Genomic DNA, 19,155 nt, shown 5'->3' with positions numbered 1-19,155 from the left:
CTAGAGAGTGTGGTCACTTGGGTGTGGGATGCTATGGCAGGGGAGTAACCTCATGCACAGACTCGTATTGATCCCTGCAAGCCTGAGTGGATGCAGCCCATCTATGAAATGAACTGCACCCTGTCATATAGTGCTGCCCAGGAAGTCTGTCCCCACCGGGAGAGAGGGGAAGAGAACCACTACAACACACCAGTGAACTATCACAACACAGATCTAAGTGAATAACTACACACTAGCTCAACACACAGATGAATACTGACCTCTCTCTCTCTCTCTCTCTCTCTGTCTCTCTCATATATAGATGCGCACTCGCGCACACACACACACACACACACACACACACACACACACACACACACACACACACACACACACACTACCCCCTCAGCCCCCCCCCACCGCGTCCACATCATGCACACCCTCCCACCCCCTAGTCACTGCAGTGCCACCTCTCCCTCCCTCTCTCTTTCTCTCTATCTCTCTCTCCTCACTTTTATTCTAATGAGTTGCAACACTGATAATGAGCCTGATGATCTTCCATTGATTTGACTATCACTTGCTTGTCTGGTAATTGATCCGTAGCTGAGCCTCTGGTTAATTATATGGGCTTGGACATGGCCCCCGGCTCCGAGGGGAATCTCAAGTCCTACAGAATAATACTTTTAATAAAGGACTCTATTACTGACGTGTGATACTCTTTCTGCCTCTGCGTTTACCATTCTTTCTCTTTTCTCTCTCCTTCCTTATTTCTCTCCCTCTTTTTTTCTCTTTTGCTCTCTTTCTCTCTCTCTCTCCCTCCCTCTCTCCTCCTTCTCTCTCTTTTCTCTCTCTCTCCCTCTCTTCTCTCTCTCTCCCCCTCTCTTCCTCTTTTCTCTCTTTCCCTCTCTTCTCTGGCTCTCTATTTCCTCCATGGCCACTGCCATTACAAGAGAGAAGGATGGAGAGTGGGCAGTAAAGAGAGAGAGAGAGAAAGACAGAGCGAGGGATATTGGCAGACTCCTCTCCATCCTCCCACAAATAACAGCCATTAACAGGCCAGATCAGGAGCTGAGCCACCAGGTTGACTTGAAACACTGAGTGCCACTCGAAAAACTAAGAGACCAGCACATTTACAGAGAGAGGGGGATGTGTGTGTGTGCGCGCCTGTGTGTGTGGTTATGTGTGCATGCGTGTGTGTGTGTGAATGAGAGAGAGAAAGACCGAGTGAGAGATGTGTATGGAGAGTAGAAAGGAGCGTCGGCCATTGAATTGTCACTTAATGTAATTAGCGTGATGCTCCTGCCGTGTGTGCGTTACCTTTTCACAGTGTGGTTAAAAGCAGAGCACGACACACTAATGGAAAGGGAACACCTACTCCCTTTACCACGCGGCTCAGACTGCCTGTGGCTTTTGTAGAGGCCACCGCGCGTTTATGCTTAAAGACAAAACGCAGACAGAGAAGGAGAGTGGAAGGAGGAGGGGGGCAAGGAAAGGGAGGGGGAAGGAGAGAGAGGGATGGAAAGAAAGAGGGAAAGAGAATAGTGAGAACATGAGCGGGGGAGAGATGACAAGAGAAAGATACAATAAGCCAAATAAAGGTGAAAGACAAAAAGAGGTATTTTAAGTTCCTGTAACCATTTTGTCTCCCTCTTCCCCCTCCTCGTCGTCTCCTCGTCGTCTGCTCCAAAATGGTCCATTGTACCAATTGGAGGTAAATGCTACAGTGCTAATCTCCTGTAAAGGTTAGCCCAGTGCCGTCATTAGCACTCTGCACAGGGGCTTTTAACCAACAGACAGGCAGCCGCCGTCTCCTACAATTTGCCACAAAATCCGAAGTGGCTTCATACATCAGAAGCCATTTAATTTAACGGAGGAGATGAGTTAATTCTCTTCCTCTCTCTTTATCCCTCGCTTCTCAAAGATCACAGTGACATCGCCACCGCGGTCCGGGGATCACAGTATGTCCTTTTTTCTCTGATGATGGAGGGATGATAAAAGGAGGTAGAGAGGAAGATAGGAGCGGTAATAGATGGGGGGGAAATGTCACTACATTGTTCTAGTAATTTAGAAGAAGAGAGCATTCTCTTTATTTTTTTCTGTTTTCTCTCTGTCTCTTTATAGAGCTCTCTCTCTCTGTCTCTTTATAGAGCTCTCTCTCTCTGTCTCTTTATAGAGCTCTCTCTCTCTGTCTCTTTATAGAGCTCTCTCTCTCTGTCTCTTTATAGAGCTCTCTCTCTGTCTCTTTATAGAGCTCTCTCTCTCTGTCTCTTTATAGAGCTCTCTCTCTCTGTCTCTTTATAGAGCTCTCTCTCTCTGTCTCTTTATAGAGCTCTCTCTCTCTGTCTCTTTATAGAGCTCTCTCTCTCTGTCTCTCTATAGTGCTCTCTCCTCTCTCTCATTCTAAATCTCTGTCTTTCTCTCTCTCTGTCTCTTTATAGAGCTCTCTCTCTCTGTCTCTCTCCGTCTGTCTCTCTATAGTGCTCTCTCCTCTCTCTCATTCTAAATCTCTGTCTTTCTCTCTCTCTGTCTCTTTATAGAGCTCTCTCTCTCTGTCTCTCTCCGTCTGTCTCTCTATAGTGCTCTCTCCTCTCTCTCATTCTAAATCTCTGTCTTTCTCTCTCTATAGTGCTCTCTCCTCTCTCTCATTCTAAATCTCTGTCTTTCTCTCTCTCTGTCAATTTATAGAGCTCTCTCTCTCTGTCTCTCTCTGTCTGTCTCTCTATTAGTGCTCTCTCTCCTCTCTCTCATTCTAAATCTCTGTCTCTCTTTCTCTCTCTCTGTCTCTCTCATGCGCTCTCTCTCCTCCTCTCTAAATCTCTGTCGCTCTCTCTCTCTCTATAGCGCTCTCTCTGCTCTCTCTCTCTCTATAGCGCTCTCTCTCCTCTCTCTCTCTCTCTATAGCGCTCTCTCGCCTCTCTCTCTCTCTCTCTATAGCGCTCTCTCGCCTCTCTCTCTCTCTCTCTATAGCGCTCTCTCTCTGCTCTCTCTATAGCGCTCTCTCTCTGCTCTCTCTCTCTATAGCGCTCTCTCTTCTCTCTATCTGTCTATACAGCGTCTCTCTTTCAGTCTCTCTCTCTCTTTCAGTCTCTATTTCTTTCTCTCTCTCTCTCCTCCTCCCTCTCTCTCTCTCTCTCTCTCTTTCAGTCTCTATTTCTTTCTCTCTCTCTCTCTACTCCTCCTCCCTCTCTCTCTCTCTCTCTTTCAGTCTCTCTCTCTTTCAGTCTCTCTCTCTCTCTTTCTCTCTCTCTCTCTCTCTCTCTCTCTCTCTCTCTCTTCTCTTTCAGTCTCTCTCGCTCTTTCTCTCTCTTTCAGTCTCTCTCTCTCTCTCTCTCTCAGTCTCTCTCTCGTTCAGTCTTTCTCTCTCTCTTTCAGTCTCTTTCTCTCTCCTCTCTCTCTTTATCTCGCTCTCTCTCTCTTTCTTTCAGTCTCTCTCGCTCTTTCTCTCTCTTTCAGTCTCTCTCTCTCTCTCTCTCTCTCTCTCTCTCTCTCTCTCTCTCTCTCTCTCTCTCTCTCTCTCTCTCTCTGTCTCTCTCTCTCTCTCTCTCTCTCTCTCTCTCTCCTCCCGCTCTCTTTGTATTCCCATACCTTTGTGGGGCTGTGCTGCTGTGGGGACCAATTTGGCTCAAATGGAGCCTCTTCCTCATTTTTTTCCTTAATTAAAATCTGAAAGCATCCGCACGGGGTTTCCGTGTGTGTGTGTGTGTGTGTGTGTGTGTGTGTGTGTGTGTGTGTGTGTGTGTGTGTGTGTGTGTGTGTGTGTGTGTGGCTGCTGCTCCTTAGTTCCATTAGTCTTATAGAGATTGGGATAAAACAGACAAAGGCTCCAGACTTTAATGATGCCGTGTCGTCTGCACATTTTTGTGTTCTCATATCACCAAATATCTCTAGATCACAATTGATGTATTTCTTTATCAGAAAGAATACTGTGAGTGTTATGTATGGGGGAAAAAATGATAAAGCAGACTATTTGGCTTGTTATAACTAACAAAAAAACTAGATTTTACCCCAAAACATTAAGAGCTAAATGTGTTGTATTAGACAGCATAAGGAGTGTGTGTGTGTGTGTGTGTGTGTGTGTGTGTGTGTGTGTGTGTGTGTGTGTGTGTGTGTGTGTGTGTGTGTGTGTGTGTTGCGGTGGAGGTCCCAAAGGAGAACTGGATGCTCTGAGATGCGCTGGCCGCTCGCAGCGCAAACGGCTTCTCCAGCGAAGCTCGCTCCCCAGCTCCCCTCAGTAGCGAGGGGAGGAGTGTGTGTGTGTGTGTGTGTGTGTGTGTGTGTGTGTGTGTGTGTGTGTGTGTGTGTGTGTGTGTGTGTGTGTGTGTGTGTGTGTGTGGGAGCGTAAGCGCGATGTCATTGAGCGTCTCCAAAAGGAGCGGCGCAGTTGACTCAGTTGAGCCTGCGCTGGTCCTCACACACTCACTCCTCTCACATGCAAACACACACACGCTCACACACCCAGGCATTCAGTCACACAGCTGCTGCTACGGAGCGCGGAGGAGTTACAGAGAGACGGAGGGAGGAGAGAGAGCAAGAGAAGGGACAGGCAGCACCAGCAGAGAGAGAGAAGAAGAAAGAGGGAGAGAGAGAAGCAGGCAGGGAGGGGTGGATTGCTGCTGTCACACTTTCACACCTAATGTCTACGTTGGGATAGAGAGATTTGATGGTAAGAGAAGTTAATGTATTATGTTGATGGTTTGGTTGAATGTTTTTATTAGGAGATGCATGGGACTTTTTTTATCATGTTTGCAATATTTTGCAAATGTTTAGTTTTTTTTGGTTCCTTGTTGATTTTGGAAGGTGGCTGCATTTAATTGATTTAATTCTGCATTCTATTTGAGTGTAATTGTGTTGTCATTTGTTATTTCTGGTTTGGAATGCTGCATGTGCATATTTTTACTTTAGATTAGATTATAGTAAGAAGGTTTTGTTGTTGCCAAGAGTGACATTTATTTTATTTTATTACATTTTTTACAAATTCTGTTTTGTTTTTTACAGATAACCTACTTACTGTGTGTATGTATATAAGTGAGTTTGAGTGTGTGTGTGTGTGTGTGTGTGTGTGTGTGTGTGTGTGTGTGTGTGTGTGTGTGTGTGTGTGTGTGTGTGTTCTGAGGACAGCCCATACGAAATGACTGGCAGATGGTTAAAGGCAAGAGGGCCGCTGACAGAAAAAAGAGAGACCCCTCCTTCCACATCATCTCCTCCATCCCTCCTTTCTTCTCTCCCCCTCCCTCACTTTCACCCCCCCTCGTCTCCAGCTCTCCTCCTCCCTCCTTACCTTCAGCATTCTGCTCATCCTGCCCTCTCTTCCTCTCCCACTTGAAGACCCTGAGGAAATACACTGCGCTCTCCTCCAGAATGAACTCTGCACACACTCCTCAGCGACCGGCCGCCAAGAGAAACCCTCTCACACTCCCTCTCCTCTAGAAGCTCCCTCTGTTCAAAAAGAAGAGGGGGAAAAAAACGACAGCCCAACCCCCAAAATCCCAAACCCACCTTCACTGACTTTTTTTTATCCCCTCCTCCCCCCTCTCTCCCCCTCCCTCTTTCTCTAGTCCGAGGAGGCAGGGTTGGATGTGAGAGGCAGCAGCGAGGAGAGAAGCAGCCAGGCGCCCAGAGACCCAGAAAGCGAGAGGGCACCAGAGTCCACCCTGAGCGGCACCGCCAACACCCCGACTACCACCTCTTCCAGCAGCATCACCTCCAACCAGCACCACAACAACAGCGCTAGCCCCACAGCCGTCTCCAGCAGTAGCAGTAGCGGTGGCTCCAGTGGTGCCATAGGTGTTAGCATAGTTAGCCGCAGCGCTAAGGGAGCAGAGGGGAGGTCCTCCATGCAGTTCAGCACCAGACCTCCCAGTGCTGAGCCTGGCTTCATGGGGACATGGCAGCAACAGAGCACTGACCAGAGCAACCTCCTCTTCAGAATGTCCCAGCAGGTGAGTCCCCTCCCCTTCATTCAACCATCTGTTTTTCTGTCTTTTACCTTTCGTGGTGATCCGTCTATTTCTTAGTTGTGATGCGTCCCGTCTGTGTGTTTATTTGAGGTATAAATACCTCCCGGACTTTTTTTTGACACTTGGTGTGTGTTTAGGTGTTGTGGTAGGTGCTGCTGGTGGAGTGTGGGTGTGTGTGTGTGTGTGTGTGTGTGTGTGTGTGTGTGGGAGAGAGAGAGAGAGGGGGGGGGATATGTGAGTGTGTGTGTGTGTGTGTGTGTGTGTGTGTGTGTGTGTGTGGGGGAGAGAGAGAGAGGGGGGGATATGTGAGTGTGTGTGTGTGTGTGTGTGTGTGTGTGTGTGTGTGGAGAGAGAGAGAGGGGGGGATATGTGAGTGTGTGTGTGTGTGTGTGTGTGTGTGTGTGTGTGTGTGTGTGTGTGTGTGGGAGAGAGAGAGAGGGGGGGATATGTGAGTGTGTGTGGGATAATGTTTTGTTTTTGAAAGAGTTAAAATTATGTGGGTTGACATGATTATTCCTCATCTTTGCATTTTTCAGTCTTCATTGTTGTGGTTTATTTGCCTTGCCATTGGGCTATTTTGTTGAATTGTAATCCTGTGCAGTTTGGGTCTGGTGTGTGAGAGAGTGTGTGTGCTTGTGTGTGTATATGCACCTGACATTGTGCACTGCACTCTTCTCCTGAAATAATGATCATATGTCGTAATTGAATTGCATATTAGTTCCTATAAAAGACAACATACATTTTAATGTTTACAAAAAGGGAGGAAATATAAGAAGCCATGAGTTATTTCACCGGATTGTCCCCTGCCTCGTTTGGTTAGGGTTGCGCTCACCCCACTCCTCTTAATTTGTCTGTGCAATATAGTTCAAAAGCAGAAATTGTAGTGTTTGTGTAACCCCGCGCTGATAAAGACTGTGGAAGAGTCGCCCTCTGGGTCGGGCTAATTGACTACATGTGGTCCGCTCAGGAAGCCTCGAACACGGGCTAGAGACAGGCAACCGTGAGTGAATAGCCAGAGCCTGGAAGAGCGATAACAGATACCTATAACTGAGGGAAGTTCACATTTCCTCCGACAACTAGCGTCCGTTATCGTTCCTGTTCACAGTCGTGTGTTTTATGACTTTGGCTTTTTTGAGAAGTATAAAATATCTCGGCGTTCTGGTTTTTAAAGGGAGTGTGGTTGTGGGGGCGTTAGATGGTTTCATTGGTGATGTACACTGCGTTGAGGTAAAGGAGTAGACAGAGAGAGGGGGAGTTGTAAAGGAGGGTAGTTAGTTGGTCATTAATCCTAGTGGAACCTTTGTGTGTCTCCGTACCATGCACACGCTGTTACGCATGCGAAGGCCGCGGCAGGCAGACCTTGAGCAATCGCCAGTCTCTGCCGTGTCGAGTTTGAAAATAAACGGATTAGTGGTTATTTTATGAATCAGTCTTTTCTACTACTTTTATCACCGATGTTGTGCATATGAATATTGCTTTTTTAATTGAGCAATTACTTAAAGCAATTCAAAAGAAATACGCGTTGTTTTGAGTGATTTAAACCCTGTTGCCAATATTTCCATGACTGTGTTCTCTCACCGAAATGTGTGAAATTGTTTGCTCTTATTCAGTGAAATGATTCACACATGATTCCCTTTATTTGACCTTTCTCTAAATGTATGAGGTATGTGTGGAGAATTGTCAGTGGCCGCTCTTTTTTCATGCACATCTGCACATCATATTGGACACGCATGATGCATCCTCTCACTTTCAACACATGTTTTGAGCTATGTGTATTATGAATATAAACTACTGCAAAGCTATTGACATGTCGATTGGAATAACGGAACCATATCGCACGAGGATGCTCCTGGCTCCGTCTCATTCGTCCTCGCGCGGCATCTGCGTGCAGGTGGATGGGCCCCGCGCTGATACACCGAGGAGCATCCAGCATCTGCTGGGACTCACGTTTCGTAATCCCCCTTTTTTACAAATGCGCGCCGTTGTTTCAATATAATCAGCTGTGGGACTCGTTGTTATTTATCCTCCCTCGCACCACTTAGAAGGCATCTTTCCATGTTTAGTAGGCATGACAAAAATCCTCCAAAGAAGCCTCACCTTGACAGACTGCCTTATTGGAATCTAACCGATAATGACTTTGTGTTTGCCGAGCCGCGCGCGCCTTGGGGTATTGGGAGAAATTAGTGTTATGGGGGCTCGTGTTTCAAATCCTCCCTTTAAAGATCAGCTAAGTGACATGAGTCATGGGTGCGTTTTTATCGGTGTTAGTGCAAATGATTTCAAAGCAATCGATTGAGACGCAAAGCAGGAGCAGTATGTGTTGATGTGAGTGAGGGCATGTTGTTTACGGGTGTTGGTTGTGATTTTGCAGCGAAGAATCCAGTCTCAGACCATTCCCTGAATTTATACATTCACTGCAAAGTAGCCTACCTATACAAGTCATTAGGGAACATGCAATAATTACGTGTTCGTGTATGATTACGTTTTATTTTTTCAAATCTTATTTTCAGTTATAGAATAGCATGCATATGTTCAAACACAATTTACAGCAGGTGAGCAATTATATTGCCAAGGAATGTCACCTAAAAAGAAACCAAAACAATTATCTAAATTACCATAGAATGAATTGTAAAAACAATAATTTAACCTGGTTGGATATTTGTTTTTTTTTGTTGATATATTTAATTTATAAAATTTGCAACCTCAACGTCAAACTATGTCAACACCTGCTTCTCATATGACAAGTGTATTTTTACGACGATTAATGTGCTAATTCGATCCAATCCAATCAAAATAGGAAGTGCATTTCAATTAAATGCGTACATTGCCTTTTGCATGAGTACTAATAGAGAGACAAGCAAACAGAGAGAGACATGGTTTTAATTTTGTTTAGATATCATGTCTTTTTCAATCAGGCTACCTTTTAAACGTAAGTATAAGAAACGAAATCGAAAATGCAGAAACCATGAATGGCAAAAAATTGATTGGGAAAGGCCTGGCATGTTTCGCATCGTTTCTCCAGACTTCTAGTAAGAATAATTTCATTTTTGGATTCTCAGTTTTTTTTCCTTGACTGCCATCTTTTCATGGTCGAATACATTCCATGCAAATCCAACCGTTATAATACTTGTAATTGAAGTAAATGATTAAGAATTACAACGAAGATTACGCCTATACCCTATATAAAATAGAATATAGGCCTACCTCCTCTCTATTCGCCTGGCTTTTGGTTTTTATTTTTGTCTGTTGGTGATAAGAGGATTTATAAACATAACCTTATATTAAATTATCTACAAAAGCAGATGCACGAGTTAAATCAATAAAATAGACTCAACAAATGGTCAAATAATTGCATCTGCTTTCTTTATATTTAAGAATGTGCGGATCATTTTATGTATAATCTGCAGGGAAATTATTATCATATTTCGTTATGTAAACTCCCCATAAATGATGTTAAACTATCTTTTTAAGCCTTCCAAAGCATTACGGTGTAATAATATTTTGACGTCGTAATTGAGTACTTTGTTTTGGGTACATGCATGGATATTAATATCGACCTTTGCAAGTTAAACAGTCCGCAGTTAAGTGATATCACTGCGCCTCTAATTGGTCCATCACTAGTAGGCTAATTCCCCCTCAATAAACCAACATTAAGCCATGTCATTTTATTTTCCCTTGCGCTTCAAAAGCAGAGGGGTGTGGAACAACTCATGGATTACTTAGGGCTCGTAAAATGTTGCCGCGGCGCACCTCTTCTGTGAGGGTCTAATGCCAGTCAGGCGAAGGAAGATATCGAGGAAATCTTGAAGAAATAGGGCCGGTAGCATTTACAGCGCCAGGGTATGTTTTCAATCTAAATCTCTGCTCTTAATTAGCTCGCCCTTCTAAATTCTTCCCTTCTCATCTGCAAGGCGGGTGCTGTAACGCGGCTTCCTCTAAAGTGCGACAGGTCGACTATGGGCCGAGACCTTACAGACGAGGTACAGTCGCTTCTATAGCTTGACATGTTTCTCTTATCTTCTCGGTATTGTTACAGCATCTGAGATGCTGGCATGCAGCGGTATTTGATCCCAATACAAGCAATAGGTGGATTAATACATCAGAAATGTTAGTGGAAAATATAAACTATAGTAATTATGTAGGTTATTATTATACCTAATATATGTTAATAATGGGCCAAGAATGAACACAATGGTATAATTATAATAACAATAATACTGTATTATTGTATTTTTTTGTTTTGTTATTAAACTAGTTCAGCAATTTTCTAAATATGCCATTATACTTTATTACTGTTATTATTGTTGAGTGTTATTTAATGTTTGAAATGCCAGGTGCATGTCCTATAGCAGAGGATTCTATCAGAACTCATGTCCTATAGCAGAGGATTCTATCAGAACTCATGTCCTATAGCAGAGGATTCTATCAGAACTCATGTCCTATAGCAGAGGATTCTATCAGAACTCATGTCCTATAGCAGAGGATTCTATCAGAACTCATGGCCTATAGCAGAGGATTCTATCAGAACTCATGTCCTATAGCAGAGGATTCTATCAGAACTCATGGCCTATAGCAGAGGATTCTATCAGAACTCATGGCCTATAGCAGAGGATTCTATCAGAACTCATGGCCTATAGCAGAGGATTCTATCAGAACTCATGGCCTATAGCAGAGGATTCTATCAGAACTCATGGCCTATAGCAGAGGATTGTATCAGAACTCATGTCCTATAGCAGAGGATTCTAGCAGAACTCATGGCCTATAGCAGAGGATTCTATCAGAACTCATGGCCTATAGCAGAGGATTCTATCAGAACTCATGTCCTATAGCAGAGGATTCTATCAGAACTCATGTCCTATAGCAGAGGATTGTATCAGAACTCATGTCCTATAGCAGAGGATTCTATCAGAACTCATGGCCTATAGCAGAGGATTCTATCAGAACTCATGGCCTATAGCAGAGGATTGTATCAGAACTCATGGCCTATAGCAGAGGATTGTATCAGAACTCATGGCCTATAGCAGAGGATTCTATCAGAACTCATGTCCTATAGCAGAGGATTGTATCAGAACTCATGTCCTATAGCAGAGGATTCTATCAGAACTCATGGCCTATAGCAGAGGATTCTATCAGAACTCATGGCCTATAGCAGAGGATTGTATCAGAACTCATGGCCTATAGCAGAGGATTGTATCAGAACTCATGGCCTATAGCAGAGGATTCTATCAGAACTCATGGCCTATAGCAGAGGATTCTATCAGAACTCATGGCCTATAGCAGAGGATTCTATCAGAACTCATGGCCTATAGCAGAGGATTCTATCAGAACTCATGGCCTATAGCAGAGGATTCTATCAGAACTCATGGCCTATAGCAGAGGATTCTATCAGAACTCATGGCCTATAGCAGAGGATTCTATCAGAACTCATGGCCTATAGCAGAGGATTCTAGCAGAACTGATGGCCTATAGCAGAGGATTCTAGCAGAACTCATGGCCTATAGCAGAGGATTCTAACATAACTCATGTCCTATAGCAGAGGATTCTATCAGAACTCATGTTCTATAGTAGAGGATTCTAGCAGAACTCATGGTCTATAGCAGAGGATTCTATCAGAACTCATGTCCTATAGCAGAGGATTCTATCAGAACTCATGTCTATAGCAGAGGATTCTATCAGAACTCATGTCCTATAGCAGAGGATTCTATCAGAACTCTGTAATAGTTCTATTGTATTTATTTCCTCTAACCACTTTGTGAATAATTCTCAGTTCTAAGATTTTAAACATCTTTAAATTCATGCGTTATCATTTTCTCTGAACTATGACTACTATAGGCCTATATCAATAGATTTTTCATGTTGGTGACATTTTAACATTGTAATGGATTTCCTCTGCATGTCCTGCACTCAAGCAGAATGAACTACACATATTTAAATTAAGAAAATATACACGATGCAAAAGCAGATCAGACATTGCAATAATGTCACATATATTTCAAACATGAGTTGCAAGAAGGGTGTATGTTCAGAAGATGTGGACTGTGTACAGAGGACTGTGTATAGAGTACGGGGGTTGACACTGCAGTCAGGAGATACAGCAGGGCAGGCATCATCAGCATGGAGCTGTCTGTCTGTCTGTCTGGTTCATGTCAATACATTGACGGCTTAGATGGACTGCTTTACAGCGAGGTCATTACCGAACTATCGATTACATCTGCTGTATTCTCTTCAACCAATACCTCTCCATTTCTGTACCACACAATCTCTCCTTATTGCTGTCATTTTGGTTATACACATATCTGCCTGTATAATCTGTATATCTATCATTTTCAAGGGGTCCTATATTTTCTAATGTAACATAAATATTTATATAACTTCTGTACATGTGCAACCGTTTTGTTATTTCATGTAGTTTTACCCCATCAACTGAAATCTGCATTTGTGGAGTGTAGGCTATTACACCTGCCCTGCTATAGGCTGTATGTATCTGAATGTAAACCCTGCTATAGGCTGTATGTATCTGAATGTAAACCCTGCTATAGGCTGTATGTATCTGAATGTAAACCCTGCTATAGGCTGTATGTATCTGAATGTAAACCCTGCTATAGGCTGTATGTATCTGAATGTAAACCCTGCTATAGGCTGTATGTATGTATCTGAATGTAAACCCTGCTATAGGCTGTATGTATCTGAATGTAAACCCTGCTATAGGCTGTATGTATCTGAATGTAAACCCTGCTATAGGCTGTATGTATCTGAATGTAAACCCTGCTATAGGCTGTATGTATCTGAATGTAAACACTGCTATAGGCTGTATGTATCTGAATGTAAACCCTGCTATAGGCTGTATGTATCTGAATGTAAACCCTGCTATAGGCTGTATGTATCTGAATGTAAACCCTGCTATAGGCTGTATGTATCTGAATGTAAACACTGCTATAGGCTGTATGTATCTGAATGTAAACCCTGCTATAGGCTGTATGTATCTGAATGTAAACCCTGCTATAGTAATATCTCTCCCTATAGGCAGACATCATATTAGATGAATAGCAGCACATCTCCTAGTTAGTTTTGTCTGAGTCAATAATGGACTTAATGTCATCCTCTTCAGTGTAGATCAGAGGGGCCTTAATTCACCTATTAACATAGTATTTCTGAGGGAGGGGTGTTTTTCCCCCCGTTCAGTTCATCGCTGTGCTGTTGCATGCAAGAATATGTTAGTGTGTGTTTGCGTTGTTTTTTTTAAATGAGAGCGAGAGAGAAAGTGGGCTGATTTTCTAGGAGAGTGTCGTGCTTTGTTTTCCCCTCAGAGGATATATTGCCTGTGTGCTGTGTTTAACGGGCTGTTTTCCTTCCTCTGCCGAGGCCTGTTGCATGTGTGTGTTTCTGCCTGCGTGTCTGATACTATCATATTTTCAGTGTCTTTTATTCCTGAGGGTTGTGTGACTACACCCTACTCTGCATCTCTGATGGGCTGCATGACCACAGATACCATCATGTGTATGAGGTGTTTTCCCTTCTTATCTTTTGCATATGTTCAAGTACCTGTAGAACCAGTGAGTATGTCAGGGAAAGAGTGGCGTTTTTCTCTCTCTGTACAGGGCTGGCTCTGTCTCTGGCTCCATGAGTGTGCGGGTGCGAGCTGATGTGTGTGCGGGTCTTGGCTGGCCTTGGCTGGAGGAGACGAGAGGAGAAAGAGGATATGTGGAGGAAGCGCCATGCCACTTCTCTCTTTCTATGTATCCCTCTCACTCGCTACCGCTCTCTCTCACTACCTCTCACTACCTCTCTCTCTCTCTCTCTCTCTCTCTCTCTCTCTCTCTCTCTCTCAGCACTAATACCAGCCCATAAGCCCTGGGGTCCTCCCTCCCTCCCTCCCTCCCTCCCTCCCTCCCCCCCCTTAGTACACTAGATGAGTAAGGTAGTCCTATCACTGGGGAAGTGGCCATAGAGGAAGGGGACACTGCGTCATTGGCCCAAAGGAGGGGGACCGCTTTGGGTGTAACACAGGAAGTCCCAGTTATAGGGTCACTGTTTTCAAAGGGACAGAGGAAATGGCCCAGTCCAAGGTAATGCCTACCCAGTCACAATGAGTGAGTGAGTGTATCCTAACTGAGCGGTGGAAGTGGTGCTGAGTGGCTGGGTGTTACTGTGTGGTCTGTCCTTATCAGGTTTGGATGGACTGTAGCTCTGTAGTGTTTTCATTGGCGCCGTCCTCTCTGGGCTGGAGACCGGAGAGAGGGATCTTACCTACAGCAAATGAAGCCTGGAGGCTACTTTCTTTTTGACCTCTTCCTCGTTTCTCCTCTGTCCCCGAGCCCTGGTCCTTCCGTAACCCTGTTTCTCCTCACTCTGCCCTCCAGCCGGGCCCCAAGCCTGGGGGTCCCTGCTGGCCTTCTCTTTCTGGCTGTCACCCCCTAGAGGGGTTCAACCACTGTTAATTACACTGTGGGATCTGGGTAATTAGGGTCTGGGATGGGGGGGGCTAGTAGACTCTGCTCTAAGGTAGCGGTCTCTCTCTCTCTCTCTCTCGCTTTCTTTTTCTTTTTTCTCTCTCCATTGGTGTTGTTAGATTGGCTTGTTGGGAGTGTCAGTGAGAGTGTGCATAGTGGAAAAGTGGAGAAGGTGTAGGGGTGTGTTTAACTACGTCAGTAGTTGGTCCTGTTATTTCTGGACGAGAGCAGAGACGTGGTAGACTCTGAGGTGAGAGGAGGAGAGGAGAGCAAAGGTGTGTGTGTGTGTGTGTGTGTGTGTGTGTGTGTGTGTGTGTGTGTGTGTGTGTGTGTGTGTGTGTGTGTGTGTGTGTGTGTGTGTGTGTGTGTGTGTGTGTGTGTGTGTGTGTGTGTGTGTGTGTGTGTGTGTGTGTGTGTGTGTGTGTGTGTGTGTGGTGGATGTGGACCACTTGTATGTTTACCGTGTGTGTGTCTGCGTGCCCAAGTTTGTGGTTTAGATGGCATGTAGAGTTTAGGAGAGGGAAGCCGCACAAGGTGCCATTCATTCTACGGCCACCACGTATTTATCTAAGCGTCAGGCATGAAGATATGACGTCCAAACCTATTTTTGCTTTGAACTTTTTTCAACTCGCACGTTAAAAATAATTCACGCTGTGGACATTTAATTTAGGGCCCCCTTTTTCCTTTTAATCAGAATATGAATTAATTTGGTTATTTAATTTGCTGCGGTTATGCCATTTAATAAACATTTGTCAGTGTAGTTTGTAGTAGTTTCTGTTTCAACTGTATATTTTAATATTCATGATTTAAATTCCCTCAATCTCCCTATTTTTGTGAGGCAGACATGGAATATTAAAATGCTCTGGAGATCCTTCAATGTTCTCGTTGTTTTGTCGACTAACACACACAGTGTGTTTCAATCTCTAAGATATTCTGTTTTGTCACATCGTCAATTTCTAGTGAATTATTTTCCTACTATCTGGAGACATTCTTCATATTTTAAAACGTCCGCCTCTTGTTTGATGAAAATGCATGAATCAAACTCAGATATTTTTATTGTATTACCAGTTTATAACCGTAGAGATCAATCATTTGTACGATAGTTTGTACTTCCAATGATCTGATGAAAATAGCCTAACTAACTAAGTCTTCCCTGAGTCCGAGGGGTTATAGAATGGACATTGAAAACATCACCCAGAGTTTTCCAGCCAAGTCACAGCATATGATCTCATTTGGATTTGATCCTCAGCCTTGCATAAGACGCAGAGCTGTGACACGAAGCCTCACACTGAAACAATGTGGGCGTCATCTGTCTGCAGCTCTGTAGCCCTGTAACACCGGTGTTGTGTACAACCCCGTTCACCCTGTCGTCTCCTGTCTCCCACTGCAGCTACTGATCAATATGGGACGTGAGGATCACTCACGGGGTCAGGATCACTCACGGGGTCAGGGTGATCTGTCTCCTGCGTGATATCTCTGGTGTTTGGATGAAGGGATAGATGGATGGATCGACGACTGGAGTGGGTTGGAGAGAGACAGAGTGTCTTCTAATAGTGTTTTCTTTGTGAACGTACTGTGTTGGGGTCGTTGCTACGACAGCAGTGTATGCGTACGGAGTCTGTGTGTGAGTGTGTGTGAGTGTGTGTGTGTGTGTGTTCAGGAACGACAGCAATGCAGGGCCATCTGCTTGTGTCTTATCAGGGAGATGAGTCCTCCACCAGCCTTTTCCCATGGACCCCCTCCTACTTCTTACAGGCCCTGAGAGAGAGAGAGAGAGAGAGAGTGTGTGTGTGTGTGTGTGTGTGTACCACACCCAGACCTCTCACACACTCCTCACACCCCACTGTGTTGCACACTCTGAAACAGAGCTGTCGTCTACCCCACCGGTTAAAACCATTATAAATACCAAATACAGGATATTCAGAAACTGGCTAGCAGCTTGTTTGTTTTCACCTTATGTTGTACACAATCTCTAGTGTCCAGTTCAACATTAAATTGTGTCTTTCCTGGTTTTGGTAAAAAAACGTTCACATGTTTTGCTTATTATAATCTCCGGAGAGAAAGATAGAATGATCAAGCTGGATTCTATTCTGTTATATCCCTGAAGGTGCTAGTGGATTTATGAGTTGTTTATAGGCCATTGTGTGTTTGTCTGTCAAATGGTTTATTTAGTCTTGGTGTGTTGTAAACAACGATAATGTTAGCTGCCAGTGTGTTGCTAGCTAATCCCTGTGTATTGATGTGTGTGTGGCCTATGGCCCTGTCAGTGCTGGGCTTACAGCAACAACTACCACACAGCAGGAAACCATATGGTAACAAGGTTATTCAACTCTTTTTACAGTCTTATAGCAGTGTAATAATATGATTAAGACATGCTTTTTATACACAACACTGAGGCGATGGGCATCGTCTAATAATTTGGAAATAACGATTATTCATTAGTTTATCTGAAAAGTTTTATCTTGACGTTGCATGTTCCTTCTGAAAAAAGACAATTCTTCTCTTCTATATCCACCATGTAATGATGATGGTGAATATTGTAGATGTGTGTAGTAGAGGTTGTACTGTAGCTACAGAGGCCATATGTAGTCCCTATGGTCTGTGAAGAACAGAGACATCTAACTGGCAGGGAGTTGGATTCAGTCTAGAGCTCTGAACCATGGAAATACACTATATTACAAATAGAAATATATTAACTAGATAAAGGACAGTTGGATTTTATGCAGAGCTACAGTTTGATACAGTATGTTTGGGTAAAACAGAGTTGGGCTGATGAGATTCAGATTGTATAAAAATGCTTTTTTGACAAATCTCTATTTCTATTTTTCAAGCATGGCCCATAATCACCCCAATCTCGGATGGCGCTGCCTGTTCAAATACATGAAAAGGTGTGGGTATTTCTCTCTCTTCTCCTTTTCAGAGTGAGGGTCTTTATTTTTCTTTGGCCTGCCTTAGTTTCCTGCGGCGGGGGGAAGTCGTCGGTCGGTGCGGAGCGAAGGGGAACGAGGGGAAGTGGCTGTTTGAATAGAGTGTTGCTCAGGATGTCACCACCCCACAGCCTGCCTAATGAGGGGACATTAGCACCGTGGCCTGGCCCCCGACACACACACACACACGCACGCACACACACAGGCACACAGGCACGTGCGTACACACACACACACACACGCACGCACGCACGCACGCACACACACACACACAGGCACACAGGCACGTGCGTACACACACACACACACACACACACACACACACACACACACACACACACACACACACACACACACACACACACACACACACACACACACACACACACACATTCTGCTCAGGGGCTGACAAGGCCGGAATGAAGCAGCTGTTGCCAGGCCTGCGGGACTGAGGGGTCCAAGGGGCAGAGGGAGCAGAAGATGTTCAAGACCTGGGAGGCAACCAATGTAGCCACTGTGACCTGGGTAGTGCCACTGACACACAGCGCCACCATAAGTCAGCACACAATTAGCAGGAACACACACTCACACACTTGTGGAGTGCAACATGGACACACACAAAGTACACACACTCAGACATGCATAATATTATTTTCCTTCCCCAAAGGTTTATTCAGAGATATTTGGCACTTCCATCTGTAGACATGACTTGGTATTGTCCCTGAGCGAGGAGGAATGTGACACACCGTTGACCCACACTAAGAGACATGAACTTGTGCATACATACTTTCACAGGGGGCCCATCCTGTTATTCCTCCTGACTTGTTTTTTTTTTTTTGCGTTGGAACTGTGCCAGTGCCACAGGCAGGTTGATGGCCTACTATTTTTACCAGCAGCCAGGTCTAAGGACCCCTCCTCTATACCAACAGCCAATTTGTCCTTTCAACGCAGACGACAAAGGAAAAAACACTCACGCTTACCTCTCAAGGAACACAACCCTTTCATTTTTCAGTTAGCGCAACGGCTAATTCGGTCCCTGTTATTTCACATAATGCAGAGGAAGAATTGCTACTATTATTATTGCCGGTGGACCGTTATTATCTCTGGCTATTTAAGGAGGTAGATAATGATGGTAATTTGACTTGTTCTGCAGCGCTCGGAGGTCGACTGACTTCCCCCCCTGATAATGCGACACTCACTGTGTGTGTGTGTGTGTGTGTGTGTGTGTGTGTGTGTGTGTGTGTGTGAGCTCCTGTTAATGTGTCATAGCACTTGGGATGTGCTAGAACATTGTTGCTCTAATCAAAACCAAGCCTCTACGGCTCCCTGTTTGGACCAAACATGTCATTACCAAAGTATTGTACAGGGGGAAAAACGACAGGGCAATTTGTTCTTTTGAATAATGATTGTGCTCTGTGTCTACTTTGACAAGACATACTGTAGCCTAGGTGATGTGGGTCCGACTACAGCTGAGGTCTGGACGACCAGACAACTTCCTCTCCTTCTTTCCTTCCCGTCTTTCTTCCTAAGCCTTCCCCCTCTCTTCTTCCTCGTTTGTTCCCCTCCTCCATCTTTCTGTGTGTGTCTATCCATCTCTCCCCCTCTGCTGCTGGAATCTGCTGTGTGACGGTTGGAGACGTGGGGAGGATTGTGGGGAGGATTGTAGGGAGGGTCTGGAGAGAGGAGAGGAGTGGTACTGGTGAGGTTGGGCTCATGGCCAACAGCATTTTAGACTAAAGCCATCGCTCTCTTTCACACACACACACACACACACACACACACACACACACACACACACACACACACACACACACACACGCTTGCACACAAACACACGCACAC

At 44.6% G+C, this 19,155-nt stretch overlaps 1 protein-coding gene across 1 annotated transcript in view; it reads left to right on the top strand.

Moving 5' to 3' along the window:
* bnc2 (basonuclin zinc finger protein 2) overlaps positions 1-19,155 on the top strand; it is a 265,041-nt gene that overhangs the window by 89,348 nt on the left and 156,538 nt on the right. Inside the window, 1 exon segment of the mRNA XM_065003821.1 lies at positions 5,535-5,918. Coding sequence (XP_064859893.1) covers positions 5,535-5,918 — 384 coding nt within the window.

Source organism: Oncorhynchus nerka, linkage group LG18 (genome assembly GCF_034236695.1).
Source record: "Oncorhynchus nerka isolate Pitt River linkage group LG18, Oner_Uvic_2.0, whole genome shotgun sequence".
In the NCBI taxonomy this organism is placed as follows: domain Eukaryota; kingdom Metazoa; phylum Chordata; class Actinopteri; order Salmoniformes; family Salmonidae; genus Oncorhynchus; species Oncorhynchus nerka.
This window is presented reverse-complemented; position numbering and strand designations above follow the sequence as displayed.